General features: G+C 50.2%; 1 protein-coding gene across 3 annotated transcripts in view; it reads right to left on the bottom strand.

Moving 5' to 3' along the window:
- Positions 1–12248, bottom strand: part of LOC149350602 (T-box transcription factor TBX20-like) — a 141974-nt gene extending 129726 nt beyond the window's left edge. For 2 of the 3 annotated variants that reach the window (XM_089579653.1, XM_089579651.1), the window contains exon 1: positions 12005–12248. In XM_089579653.1, coding sequence (XP_089435779.1) covers positions 12005–12161 — 157 coding nt within the window. In that variant the 5' untranslated portion in view covers positions 12162–12248. The remainder of the gene's footprint in view (positions 1–12004) is intronic. The other variant, XM_089579652.1, reaches the window with a different exon arrangement.
- Between the last annotated feature and the right edge of the window lie 550 nt (positions 12249–12798).

Raw genomic sequence — 12798 nt, 5'->3', positions numbered from 1 at the left:
GCTTTTTGTTTTGTATGCATGCTCATATATGTCAAATAAGCCTACCAGTATTTAGTGACTCAGTTTTCCGCTGATCAGTGTCCCCACCGCTATCAGGTATTAAGCAGTGTACTGGTGCATGGGCTCAGGGGATGCGGTTCAATAGTAACTGTACAGCAGTGGCAGTGCACGAAAGCTACAACGTTCTGTCGTATGCAGATTTATGAGGACAACATTATGCGACATACCTTGCAATAAACTGCGCTGATGCTGCATGTACACGGCATCTTGGACCGCACGTGTGTGCGGAGTAGATGCACCCAGCGGAAGGAAAACGCTTGTAGAAACAAAAACATATCAAAAAGAAAAGAAACCAGAAACTTCAGAACAAATATGGCCTGATGCGTCGAATACAAACAGTACGCACCAAGCGGAATAGACCCAAGGCGCCTGCGCTTCTGTCAAGACGAACTAAACCGAACTCTGGAGAAAAATGAGTGGAGTGGTCCTCGAAGTGTCAGACGTAGCTATGAGGGAAAACTGGTTAGCGAAGAAGGGGAACCCCTTTTAATTTCGTTCGACCGCTCCTTTGAGGAATGCTGCCGAATATTTGAAAACTGGGCCTTGGGCACAGGCTCTAACTGCTGTTAATATCGGCGGCCGCCATGCGCTGAACGCGCAATTATGCGCACCCTCCGCTCCATCAAAGCTGCACGCATAGCACTCGTGTTACCACGACCGCGTCATATGCATGCAGCCACATTTCCTTCCTAGGCTACCGTCAAAATGCATCTCTTGTTTCGTTGGTGTGTGTGTGTGTGTGCGTGTGTGTGTGTGTGTGTGTGTGTGTGTGTGTGCGCGCGCGTGCGTGCTTGCGTGCATATCACATCGAAATACCGCTCACAGTTCAACACCTGCACGCGCTTGTGGGTGCGCACTTTGCTTGTCGCTTATGCGAGCTCGTATATTTGCTTCGATGAGGCAGCTGCTCGGCCGGGAAAACTGTCGATAGCCCCCGGTAGCGCGCCACCCGAAGACGCCGGCCGCAGAAACGAGATGTTGTCGGGAGCGCAAAACACGAAAGGGCGGAATGGCAGACGCGGAGCGCGCAAGCCCGAAGGGGAAAGAAACGGAGGAGAATAAAAAAGAAGAGCGCGAAAATGCCGAACGGGCTCCCCCTCTCGCCTTTTCTGCTGAGCGAGACCCAAGGCGCCCGCAGGTCAATAGCCGACAGAGTCGGCCTTTCTGCGAGACAACCCGGCGAAGCTTTTCGAGGCAATCGCAGACAGTTTTGTGAAATATACCACGCGGTCATCGCGGCGAGGCGGCCTCCAACGACAGGTTTCGCAGCGCGGCCCGGGGCAGGCTCGAAAAACAGTCATTTTGAGCGGGGGTCAAGTCGAGCGGCCTGTCCGGCTGGCAGCGTCTTTTTGACACACGTTGCACTCTGTCGCAGCCGGCCAGGTCGCGCCCCGGCGCGCAATGTGTATCATCAGGAATCGCTCGCGTGCCGAAGCGGCTTCCTCGCATCGCTCGTGCGCTGCCGTTTCTTCCCTCGAGGTGTCCTCCGCGCGTACCGCTCGCTCGCGTCCCTCCATCGAAATTTACGCCAGACGATGAGGGCCGACAGTGAGACGTAGTTAATCAGCGAGCGGCTGTTTACGCTGCGACCCTGAAGATGGGCATTGTTAACCCGACGAACCTTCTGCTACAGCCTAAAATTGCGTGACAGGTGTAGCCACTTCCGCATGGTGCGTGCAACGTTAACCCCTTGAGAAACTGTTGTCGGTTTCGGCATGTTGCGCATGCTGACCACATTGCTCGTGGTAAGACATGACAGCTTTCAATCTGTATGAGTACGCGAGAGTTTTTTGGGTGCTGTACAAACACGAGGAGCAAGAAAGAGCTGGGGTGCTTAAAAATCACGTTCTTAATGGAACAATCGGAGGGGGACAAGCGACAGCCCTCTGATCAACGTTTCGACGAGATGACGAACACAAGTCCTCTTGTTGAAGCGTTTGTCACCGGACTAAGGCTTCCTTCTCATTCCTTGTAAAAGTTTGTACTCCAAAAAAATTCAATCTTCCCTCCTGTTTTCTTTTGTTTTTTAACCGTTAATCTACGCGCTCATGATTTTTCATGTCAAATCGAGCGGCATCTTTCAAGTAAGTCCATTCCACAGCGGCGTAACGCGCACGCCACTTTAAGCTCTTAACTGCGGTTTTTCGGGCAGTCAGCTCTACGACGACAAAACAGCAATATGTTCCTACGGAAGGTACTTCGGTTCTAATCTCAAAAAGCTAAGTGTGTTCTGGGATGGCTCTCGCCCCCTTAACAACAGCCACGCTGTCGAGCGAGCAGTACATGCAACGATTATAACTGTATTTTGTTGTATGCCAGGTTTTTCATTACGCTTCGATCTGGCGCCCTCTGAGATCAAAGTTGGAATTATCGAAGTCTTACTTTATGGTCAGTTTATCGGGCAGCGTAGTGATGTAACGTTTTACACCACAGAAGATTTGCGTGGCGCCTTCTAGAACAAACGTGAGCATACGTACAGTTACTCCGCGAAAAACATGAGTATCGAGTACTTCGACAGACTACGCCTTGCGCGACGGATGCCCTTCTTTACAGCACTGCAGCCATGCGCCCGGGCTATTTCGACGTCGAAGACGGCGAGGTAAAGGAGAGGATTTCCCTCCCTTTATCTGCATCTGAAGAAGATGCAGATAAAGGGAGACCTGCAGACGCCGTGGAATATTTGAGTCTCTTGCGGCAGTTAGGTTCTCAGGTCTATCTTGAGCCCCGTTCTGTAGCTAAGTTCGTGCAACTGTATGCACTTGAAGGACACTATAGAACCCTGCTATAGTGGAAGGCTTGGAGTAGAACCGCAGACAAGGTTTTACCCTTTTGACCCAACGTCTGACCGTTGCTGCAGAAACTTATGACAACAAAATCCCTTCATGTGTTTTGCTCGAAGACGTCAATACTTTTAACAAAAATGCGAATCGTACACTAAAACGACATACGCTGTTCACAGATAACGGTGTCACCCTTCGCTTCGGCTTGGTTGTGTAGTGAGCTCGGCCGATTCATTGGTTGGAATCCCGACATATTCTTCGTTTTCCTTTCCTCGGTTGTCGCATTTTTCAGCTGTTCCTTGAAGAACTCAGTCAGACGAAATTGCCCCACGAATCATACTTCAGGTTCTTTTTTTCATTTATTTATTCGTTTAGCGGCTGCTTCTGTGAACGAACTGTTGCTTTAAGAAGGGCGATTAGCTTGGGAATGAACAATTAAACTATCTGCATTTAGTCCCAAAAAACGTCTAATATGGCTGCCGCAAACTTGCTGATCCCCAAAAAGACTGACGCCTCAGTCCTTTCAGTACTTTTTATTTTTTTTAGTGTACTTGATGGAAATGCCTCGCATGGGCTCCGGCAAGAGCTCGCAGTTCAGAAGACGGATGATGTTTTGCATCAGGTGCGCTGAATCCGCACAGCCTCCTGCAGATTTTTACGCGTATACATTCCCAGTGAAATTGTGCCATGCGCTTAGCACACGCATACGATACACGCAGAGCCCACGAGCCCACCTGTATAGTCGTTTCGTTCGCCTTCTCTTCCGGGCCACATTCCTTATAAATCCTTCAGTCTTCCCTATCCAAAAAAGAAGCGGGAACGAGCGAGGGACTGTGAAGAGGAACCGTGGTGGATTCTGTTTTTTTATTTTCGGTGAGTGAGTTTCCACTCGAATGTATATACATCCACCTTTCTCTGTTTTCCACAACGAGCGCACCTCTTCGGGAACGATGTACTCTCGAACGGTACTCATTTTCCACATAAATCTCTCAGTCTCTACGCGATCTGGAAGAAATATCGCTCGAATATGATTGGGCGAAGACACTCGAGAGGCCTGAAAGCTATACATATATGGCGTACATAAGGGCCGGTTCTCACGTAACTCGCGCGCGGCGACTTCGCCGCCTCTGTGTTGCACGCGTCACGGGCTCTGTATACACATATACTTGATTGCAGTGCGCCCGGACGGTTGAGCTGGCATCGCTGCCGCGCATGCAGTCAAGGACTCCCGCACTGTGTACTCGGCGCCTGCGTGACTGCGGTAATAAATTTGCGCGCCGTGGCCGCAGTGATTGCTACTCCCCGTTGTCTCGGAAGGCGGGATGAGCCGCACGCGACTCCTTGGGCCCCGCGCACTTGGGCGTGAAGAGGCCGCGGAGGCGGCAGAGATGCGATGATAGCGGGACACGCCATCGATGGCCCGATAGCTGGCGCGCGTGCACGCTCGGCGGCGCCCATTACGGGGGCGCCCTGGTCGTTGTCCACGCTTCCCCAGCGCCCGTAATGAACGGCGCGCGAAACCCGTGTCAACAGGCCGCCGGAGCCGTGTCCGAGTCTCGTTCTCGCTGCGCGAGTACACGCCTCTATCTGCATGCACGCCCCCGTGCGCGACATCCTGTTGTGTGCACGATTGTCCCCGATCTGTAATCAGGCTGGGCACTCGGCGCATGCTTCACTAGGCGCGCAGCTGTACTGCAGCGCCTGGCACCTGGGCAGATCAGCGCGTGCATATTCATGGGTTTCGGCGGCCCGGCGTTGGGAAACGGGCTTCCGCGGGCGCGCGCCGCGGCAAAGCGCATTTTGCCAGCATCCCCCGAAAGATGTGAATACAGGCCTTATTAAGACACGACAGTTCCGGCATATATATGGGCTTCGCCAATCCCCGGCACGCATTGTCCGTGGAGGAGAGGCGCCAAACGGCTTCCTTTCGCCTTGACTCATCACGGGGGCACACATGTATGCAGGCCGCCATTGTATCCCTTCGGCGTCCCCTGCGGTTTTCCCTCACCGGCTGTTTTTTCTTTCTTCCTCCCTCCCTTTTAACTCGGCACCAAAGGACTCGGCTGAAGGAAGCGTGTATACAGCGCGCAAGTACGCGCTCGGCGACGTCTACAAAGCAAGGCTTCGAGGCTCACACGCGCAGGTGTATACGGTCCTCGGCACTGCCTCACCCAGGGCGGCTAACATTGCGTCAGAGAAGTCGTTTCGTAATCCACTTTGAGGTCTCCGCATCGGTTGAAGCGCGTTCCGCCCCCGCGGCGTAGCCGAGCGATGCCAACGAACCGACTGCAGCTCATTGTCGCAGTGCTGGAATGCAGGACAGCTCAGTCTGAAGTCCTCCACTGTGCTGATTCTCAGGCCTGTGCCACTGTGGATGTCGACACTACTTGAAAGTGACGAAGACTTTCATATGCTGAAAATATCATGGTGTTTCAGAAAGTCCTGTCTCCTCTGTTTCTTAGCTGCTGAGTGGTGTCTGCCTATGAAACCAATGAAAACATCCGTGTGGTTGGAAGGCCAACGACATCCTAATCTCTGGATATATATTTCTGCCAGCAAATACACTGTAAATCACTTAACGATTGTGTTGCTCGATTACTTTATAATATCAGTAATTCACAACAATGTCTGCATTGCAGGAAATGTATGGGCTGGCACTGTAGCACAAGGCAGAAAGCCGGTGTTTCTCAATAACCGCACTCCAAGGGATGCGCGGGCAAAATGGAGCTAACTGTAGCACTGTACAGTTCTCGCGACAGACAGTCTAACTGCGGCTGATGATTTCTTTGCAACTGTCTCTGATGATTAGCTTTTGAGGGAAGGTTGTAGCACCGACGTTATTTCCCTGAGGACTCATAATTTAAACACTTTCTCCTGCTTCCTGGCTTATAGACTCCATGAGATTCCACTGCCTTTTGGACACCAAAATCACAGTATACGCAATCATAGCGCATTTTACAGGAAAACGGCATTACGAAACGAAGTAAGCGATGCAAGAACGTGTAGTAAACACTGCGAATATGTTTTGTGAAATAGCAACGGAGTACACCAATTAGTTTTGGAGGCCCTTACGTCTTACACCATCTTCCGCGTTTAACGGTTCTCCAACTGTAACCCTATATATGCTATTGCTCTAGTCCAATAATTTCAGGAGAATTCTCAAGATGAAGTATATTTGCAATAAGGCAGTAATTACACATTAGCTTCTATCCAAGCGCAGCCACGTGGCTACAAAGGAAAGGTATACAACTAGCACAGAAACTTCGTAGTTGAATAAAATTTAGCCCTGGACCGGGGATCGAATCCGGGACCACCTCCTATCCGGAGCTGTCGCTATGTCAGCTAATATAAAGACTAAGCTAGAGCTAGGACTGCTAGCAAGTAGTTGGTAAGGCGACACCGAATTGATCAGCAACTCCAAGTGTGAACGGTGTTAGTCTAATATTTTTAGGGGAATCCCCCTTGCAAGGTGGAATAGGTTTATACGTGAAAAGTAGTAATTATTCCCTAAATACTATGGCTCTGATACCAGCACCAAAATAACCTCTTTTACTTATTACTGTTCTCCACAGTGTTGTCACTTCAAATGTCATAAATGAGCTGTGAACGGCTTAGGCTGCTTGCACAGGCATTATAATGTAATCAATCACATTATGCGTCCATGAAACGCTGGAGGAGCCTAGTAACATAGTAGAAGTAAACTGGCGACTAATTGCTCATTAGTGTCCACATGAGCGCAACCATGCGGCTACAAAGGAAAGCTTTCCTTTCTTTTGTAGCTTTCCTTTGTGGATGCTAATGAGTAATTGCTCCCTAATTGAAATCGACTTCACTTTGGTGGCTGCCGCTATGTACAGAGGGCAAAACGCATGTCTAGAACACGATCTGAGTGGGTTTCGGGCGTAACACGCGATAACTAGCGATAAGATTTGGTTAAAAAGGGTCTGGATGTAAACATGTGCTTTTAAACTCATATAATTTTATCGTCATTTTTTGCCTTCTTGGTCGCAGCGGCTTTGGGAGCTCCGGAACACAGAGTTTGGTTGTTCTAGACATGTGTTTTGCCCTCTGTACGCATTGGAACAGCTGAAATCAGTAGCATCAGACGACCTGCGCCAACCGCCCTTCGACGGGCGTCTAATGACTTGGGTCTAAGTCCGGGGCTGCCTGGGTGCCACGAGGACTGGAGCCTGTTCATAATAATCTGCGGAATTTTGAATTGTATACATATATATCTGGCTAATACATAAAGCATAGATGTGATACATATAGACAGAGCCTTCGGAAGTGCTCTTCAGAGGGCCTTTTCGCATACCTCGTCCCTGTTTGATTTACATCAGGCTTCTCTTGCGGAGTGTAAAACTGTGTTGCTAGGGTGTTTGAAAAAAAAAGACATTTCTAGGTTTATGCATGCGATACTTCCTATATAAAGTGATCACTTCATCACTTTGCAGAAGCCGCTGCAACGTAGCAGAGAATGGTCAACACCATATGCGAGAGCAGTCGCCACTCTTTGAGCCGTTTATGAGCACACCACAATTTCTGTTTAGTATTCAAATGCGAGCAAGATGGGTCTTGCGCGACACTGATGTCTCGTTCATAAATGCGACTGATTAGTGAGGGATTATGAACATCTATGATCCATGGCGTGAGAAAAGATCAATCTCAGAAAAGAAGCCATCCATTAATGCGGCCGAGTTGGTCTGGCCAAAATGCATCAGCTCATGAACGGTTGCCGGCAAAATTTGGCGGGATGTATGTGCCAAGGAAAAAAAAATTGTAGCGCTACCTAGCGGCCATTCGTCTGGAACTGACACTTGGAGCGCGGACGTCCCCAGATATGTCTCCAGATATGCACGTCCCCAGATATACGCGTCCCCCAGATATGCACGTCCCCAGATATGCACGTCCCCAGATATGCACGTCCCCGGATATGCACGTCCCAAGATATACTCGCAGATATATTTCAGGCGATTGGCTTGCCCGACTGCGCCGAAACATATTTTTCGCCCGCATTCCGTAAACTGCTCCGCACTATGCACTTACGGGGACGTTGAGCGCATTTCTACACAGCATAACACAATGTTCACACGAACTGTCCGCTTCGCCATATGTAAAAAGAGCACATAAACACGTGGTGGAGACAGAAGTCACCGCGTTGCAACACAACAGTGTGACCGAAGCCCACTGTGGTGTTGCGTGGGCGAGGTAAAGAGAGAATGTCATACTGCCCAATACTCGATGACATGCCCAAGTTTAATTAAGCCATACGCACACACAGTATACACAACGGCGACCGCACAAAAACGAAACTGTCACGTTTGGCGTTTGTGGGTTGCCGGTAGTAAGCATGAATAGAACAGATTTTACGTTCAGTCATTCGTGCTATAGTTTCTTTTTTGCAAATATATTGTACAAAATATCGTAGACAGTCGACACTTAGTGATCGCACAAAACTACGAACGAATAGGGTTCACTGACGCCAGCTCTCCCATTTTTGAGGCACCTTGCGAATTAAACGTATAAATGCAAGATGTGAACCAATTTGACAGTAAATTTGATTTCAAGTGCAACAAATGAGGGAAAACTCAGTCACTTTCGGTGTTTACGCGTTGCGCGATCTTTGTAATCAGGCTTCATATACGCTGAATGATTTTCGAGTGTAACTACTCCGCTCGTCTTTCCGTGGAGTAGAACCAGCACTGGTACGATAACCAAGAAAAAAAGAAAAGAGAAAACAACGAAAGGCAAAAACTGTCAGGTTGGCATGTGGTGCAATGACAAGCTACTAATACGGTGTCTTCCGACAAAGGCAGCACAAGGTCAAGTCTACATGTGAATTAAACGTAAACTATACAACACTCACTGACCAGTGCGAGAGCAGTGGCCTTCCGGTCGGGGAATTTTCGCTTTTTCAGGGAACTTTGGGAGTAAGATTTGGCGAGAAGGGAATCTTCATGTCTTTTCAGGGAACTTTAAGAAGCGAATTGTTCTTGTTTTTATTTTTCCAAATTGCTGAATTTTCCTATCAGCTACAGGGAAAAAGGACAAGAAATAGAGATTTTGGGGTTTGAGAGAATTTGCAGTGACACCACGCCCCATTTCTAAGAAGTCATCATTGGAATAGTTTTCCCCAGAAGTACATCCTGAAACTGCGGAGCGAACTGGTCTTTTGAACGCTTCTGCCAGACAGCAGTGACCTTCACGTCTTGAAGGGATGATGCAAAGTGAAACTTTCACCCCAAAATTCTGATTGGTATTTAGCTGAAAATGAGCCAAAGTTCCCGTAAAAATGATACAACCCAGGAGCACAGATGGGGAGCAAGAAAAGTGCCATAATTTATGAAGTACGAAGCGGAAATTCTCACATTTGTCATACATCGCCAAGAATCCTAAGCGTTGGAGGTATACGTTCGAGCCGCGGTTATTTATCAGTGTGTTTCCTTTTCATGCTGCGCTGCATGACAACTCCCAGAGCCTGGTGGTGAAGTAGCAAATCCCCTTTTTCCTTCAGATACCCTCAAGAAGATCATTGTAAAAATAAAAGAAAAGAAGAATAGGCATGACGGCACAAAATGCGCTAAGCAATATAACGCATTTCTCTATTAAGCCCATTTTAAAGCACACCTGTATTGGCGAATATGTATGGTGAAGTCGGAGCTAATAACAATGCACCGAGAAGAATAAATTGTGCAGCCAACCATCGGTGATTTTATAACACTCTTGTCTTGGGAGGCTATGCGCAAACTGCTTCCTTTCAACCATGCGCGCACTGCATGGGCATAATTTTACGGATCGAAACTCCAGCTGCATGGCTCCAACCTTAATTACATGCTTAATGCTGTGCGTTCTTTATAAATTATATAACGCATTATGGCGTTATTCACTCCGGATACGCACCTACACCAAATTACTCGCTCATTGTTTACTCGTCGTTAAAAAGAAGCGCGCGTAACTGAGTTTCGTATTTATTTTAACCTGCTTCTTTTGCCCCTAGTTTACACGACGTCTAATAAGCGTACTGTACATAAAGGTATCACCGATTAAGGTGTCTTATTTACCTGCATAGTTAGAACATTTTTCCCTCGTCGGGAGAGCTATAGACAGAGCAAAAGGTCACACCTTAACCTGATAAAAGAATGACCGGACGCGCAAACGACGGCGAGTATACACACCATGAATTCACTTCCTTTACCTATTGCAGGTTGCACGCGACTTCACGAAGTGCAGCTTTATTTTCGCAGTAATAATTAAAGCAAAATCGGCTGCATGCCTGTGCAGCTGCGTAGAATGTTGTGGTCTGCATAACGAGCGCAAAAGTGCAAAATGACAACGAAGGCTGCCATGTACAATGCGCGTATACTATTTCGTGACTTGTAATTAATGACGAGGAAATGCACATTAAAGCATCTCTGCCGCGGACGGATGGAGCGGGAACTACTTCATGGCATGACAGCAAAGCGAACACCGTGGAGAATAATTTTCGGAAAATAAGTCATGGCCAGAGTGACGCTCGCCACCAGAAATTAATGCCATGAATGTGCTCATATTTCGTTAATTCACACGGATAAGCTATGCTCTGCATGTGGTTAGTTGCAGTTGGTATACCGTCGGGTGTGGGAATTAGGGATATAGGGAAGGGTCGTGTGTGTAGAGGGCGGCATCGCATAATGGCAGTGGGTGAGGAGGACAGTTCTCACGCGGTCCCGTTCTCCATAACTGATGATTCTCGCAGTGATCAGGTAGCAGTAGTCAGCGAAAGTCGGGTTCTGTTTTCTATGCTTGACAAATGAATAGGTCACGAAAGGGCATTCTCCGAGCACTGTTCTAAATCTCATCTCTCATACTCCTGCAGGTGCTCCACGGGTGCGTAGCGATGAAATGAAAGCGTTAGTATACGCTTGTACGCATGCGGTTTAACCTGCAAATTAGGACACTGCAGTTTAAATTCTATGGCAGAGAGAAAGCGATTTCATGTTGATTTGAGACACAGGAACAGTCCTACTAGTGAGCTCAGAGAAAAGCTAAGGTTCGAGCTGCGAGCTGGGGCACCCTCAGCCGAAAAGCTGCATCAGTCTTAAATACTGAAACCAAACCCTTCCCGATCTGGGCTCGTATAGCAAGCTGTAGTCCACCCGTCCCTCGCGTTACAGTATTTGCAGTACTAGGTCGTCTGTACTGCACCCCGACTCTGTTCGAACGAACCCGAGACATGACGAAGCTCCGGTCTTGTATGCAATACGCAGAGCACCGACAGGACAAGCGAGTTTCGTCAAAGCGATATCTCCGTGATCCCCTCCTCTTCTTGCGTCCGTTCCGCGCTCTTTCAACAGAAAGTGTTCCCAGCAAGCGTTTTCGACGACTTGCCGGTAAGCGGATAGGGTAGCATTTGAACTACTGGAACGCGCCTTCTTTTCATTCATTCGTCTGGGCACATACGTTCCTCTTTAACAATCAAGAATCGAGACCCTCCAGCCCTTGAATCAAGAGGCATACGCCATATTACAGCTGTTCATTTGTCAACAAAACCTGACAAAGCAAAAGGTGTGCCGAAATCTTTACGACGCTTGTTCTGCCGGCCGAGATACAAACGTCTGCCGGCTTCGAAGGCGTAATACACAAGTCGGCACCAGTGTTAATTGTGAAAGCCGTTGGCAACAGTTTCGTTTTCACATTTATTGTTGCTCTTTCCATGCTGTAGATTACGTTTAACGGAGGACACATAGGCGTACAAAAGCTCAGGCAGCGCGCGTCGCACCTCCGCGCATAAACTGACAGCGTCGGAGTAATGACAGGCGCAAGTTGTTGCCAATAATAAAGACGACGCGTGAAACGCGTGGGGCCGTCCAGCATGCTGCGTTGAGAGTGCTTTAATGACCCATACCGAGGCGTCATTAGCGCAATCCGACGGCGTGCTCCCAAGGGGGGGCAGGGGGGGGGGGGGGGGGGGGTTCCCCTGTAGCGCTCCACAGGCCCGCCGAGCAGGCTTTGTCGCAGGTGCCCGCGACCTGTCTGCAGGCGACAGGTCGAGGTCACGTGGGGGAGGCCCTCCCGCCGGACCCGTGCGCGGGTGGTCTCCGGCGCGCGCGCCCCATTCGGGCCCCCCTGACCCCGGCGAGCGCCAGCGGGGAGCGCGGTCACTGACAGTTGCTGCGCGCACTCACCGGCGTCGAGCAGCAGCGGCGGCCCGGGGGTGTCGGCGTCCGAGCCGTCGTTGGAGCTGTCGCAGGGCCGTCGGCTGATGAGGGCGTCGATGGAGAAGTCCTTGGCCCGCGCCGACATGGGGCTGGCTCTGGCGGGTTCCATGTGCGCCGCCACCATAGAGTCCGGCGGCAGGCTGACTCGTATCCGTGCGCGGACGCCGCGGGGCTCGGCCGGGGTCCGCTTGTGGCGCCCCAAGCGGCTCTGGGCAACGCCTCCGGACGGAGACCGAGGGGAGCGGGCCGGCGGGACGCGCGCACAACTCGCCCCTCCCCGCCGCCGGGGGCGGGCGGACCGCCGCGCACGCCCATTGGGTCGGCGCTGGCGAGGGGGCCTCGGGCCCGGCGGCAGGGGCCGCCGCCGACACCCGCGCTCTATTGATCGACGCCGACGCTAGCGGTGCCCGGCGGCGATTCTGCCGCTGGCCGCGCGCGACCACGTGCGCGCGCGCGCCGGCGGCCTCTGTCGCCAGCCGCAGGTTTCTGGCACTGCGCGCCACTCGTGGTGGGCGTACTTGCTCCTTCCGCCTCCTCCGGGCTGGGAAACGCTCCCTGTCCTATGAACGCTGTCACGAGCCCAGTCTTAGTCATCCGTCTTGGCATCAGACGCCTTTTGTACCAAAGTCCCCTATTCACGTTAGTTTCCGTTTCCTTTTTTTTATTTTTTAAAGCTTTTTTAAAGCATAGTCTCAAGACTCAAGTGCACTGCGGTGATCAGTGTCAGACAGACTTTTGTTTTCTACACCTGTCTTAACATT

This window comes from Amblyomma mixtum, chromosome 3 (genome assembly GCF_055824585.1).
Source record: "Amblyomma mixtum isolate Tamu chromosome 3, ASM5582458v1, whole genome shotgun sequence".
NCBI classification, from domain to species: Eukaryota; Metazoa; Arthropoda; class Arachnida; order Ixodida; family Ixodidae; genus Amblyomma; species Amblyomma mixtum.
Note: the sequence above shows the minus strand (reverse complement) of the source record. Positions and strands in the feature narration are given on the sequence as shown.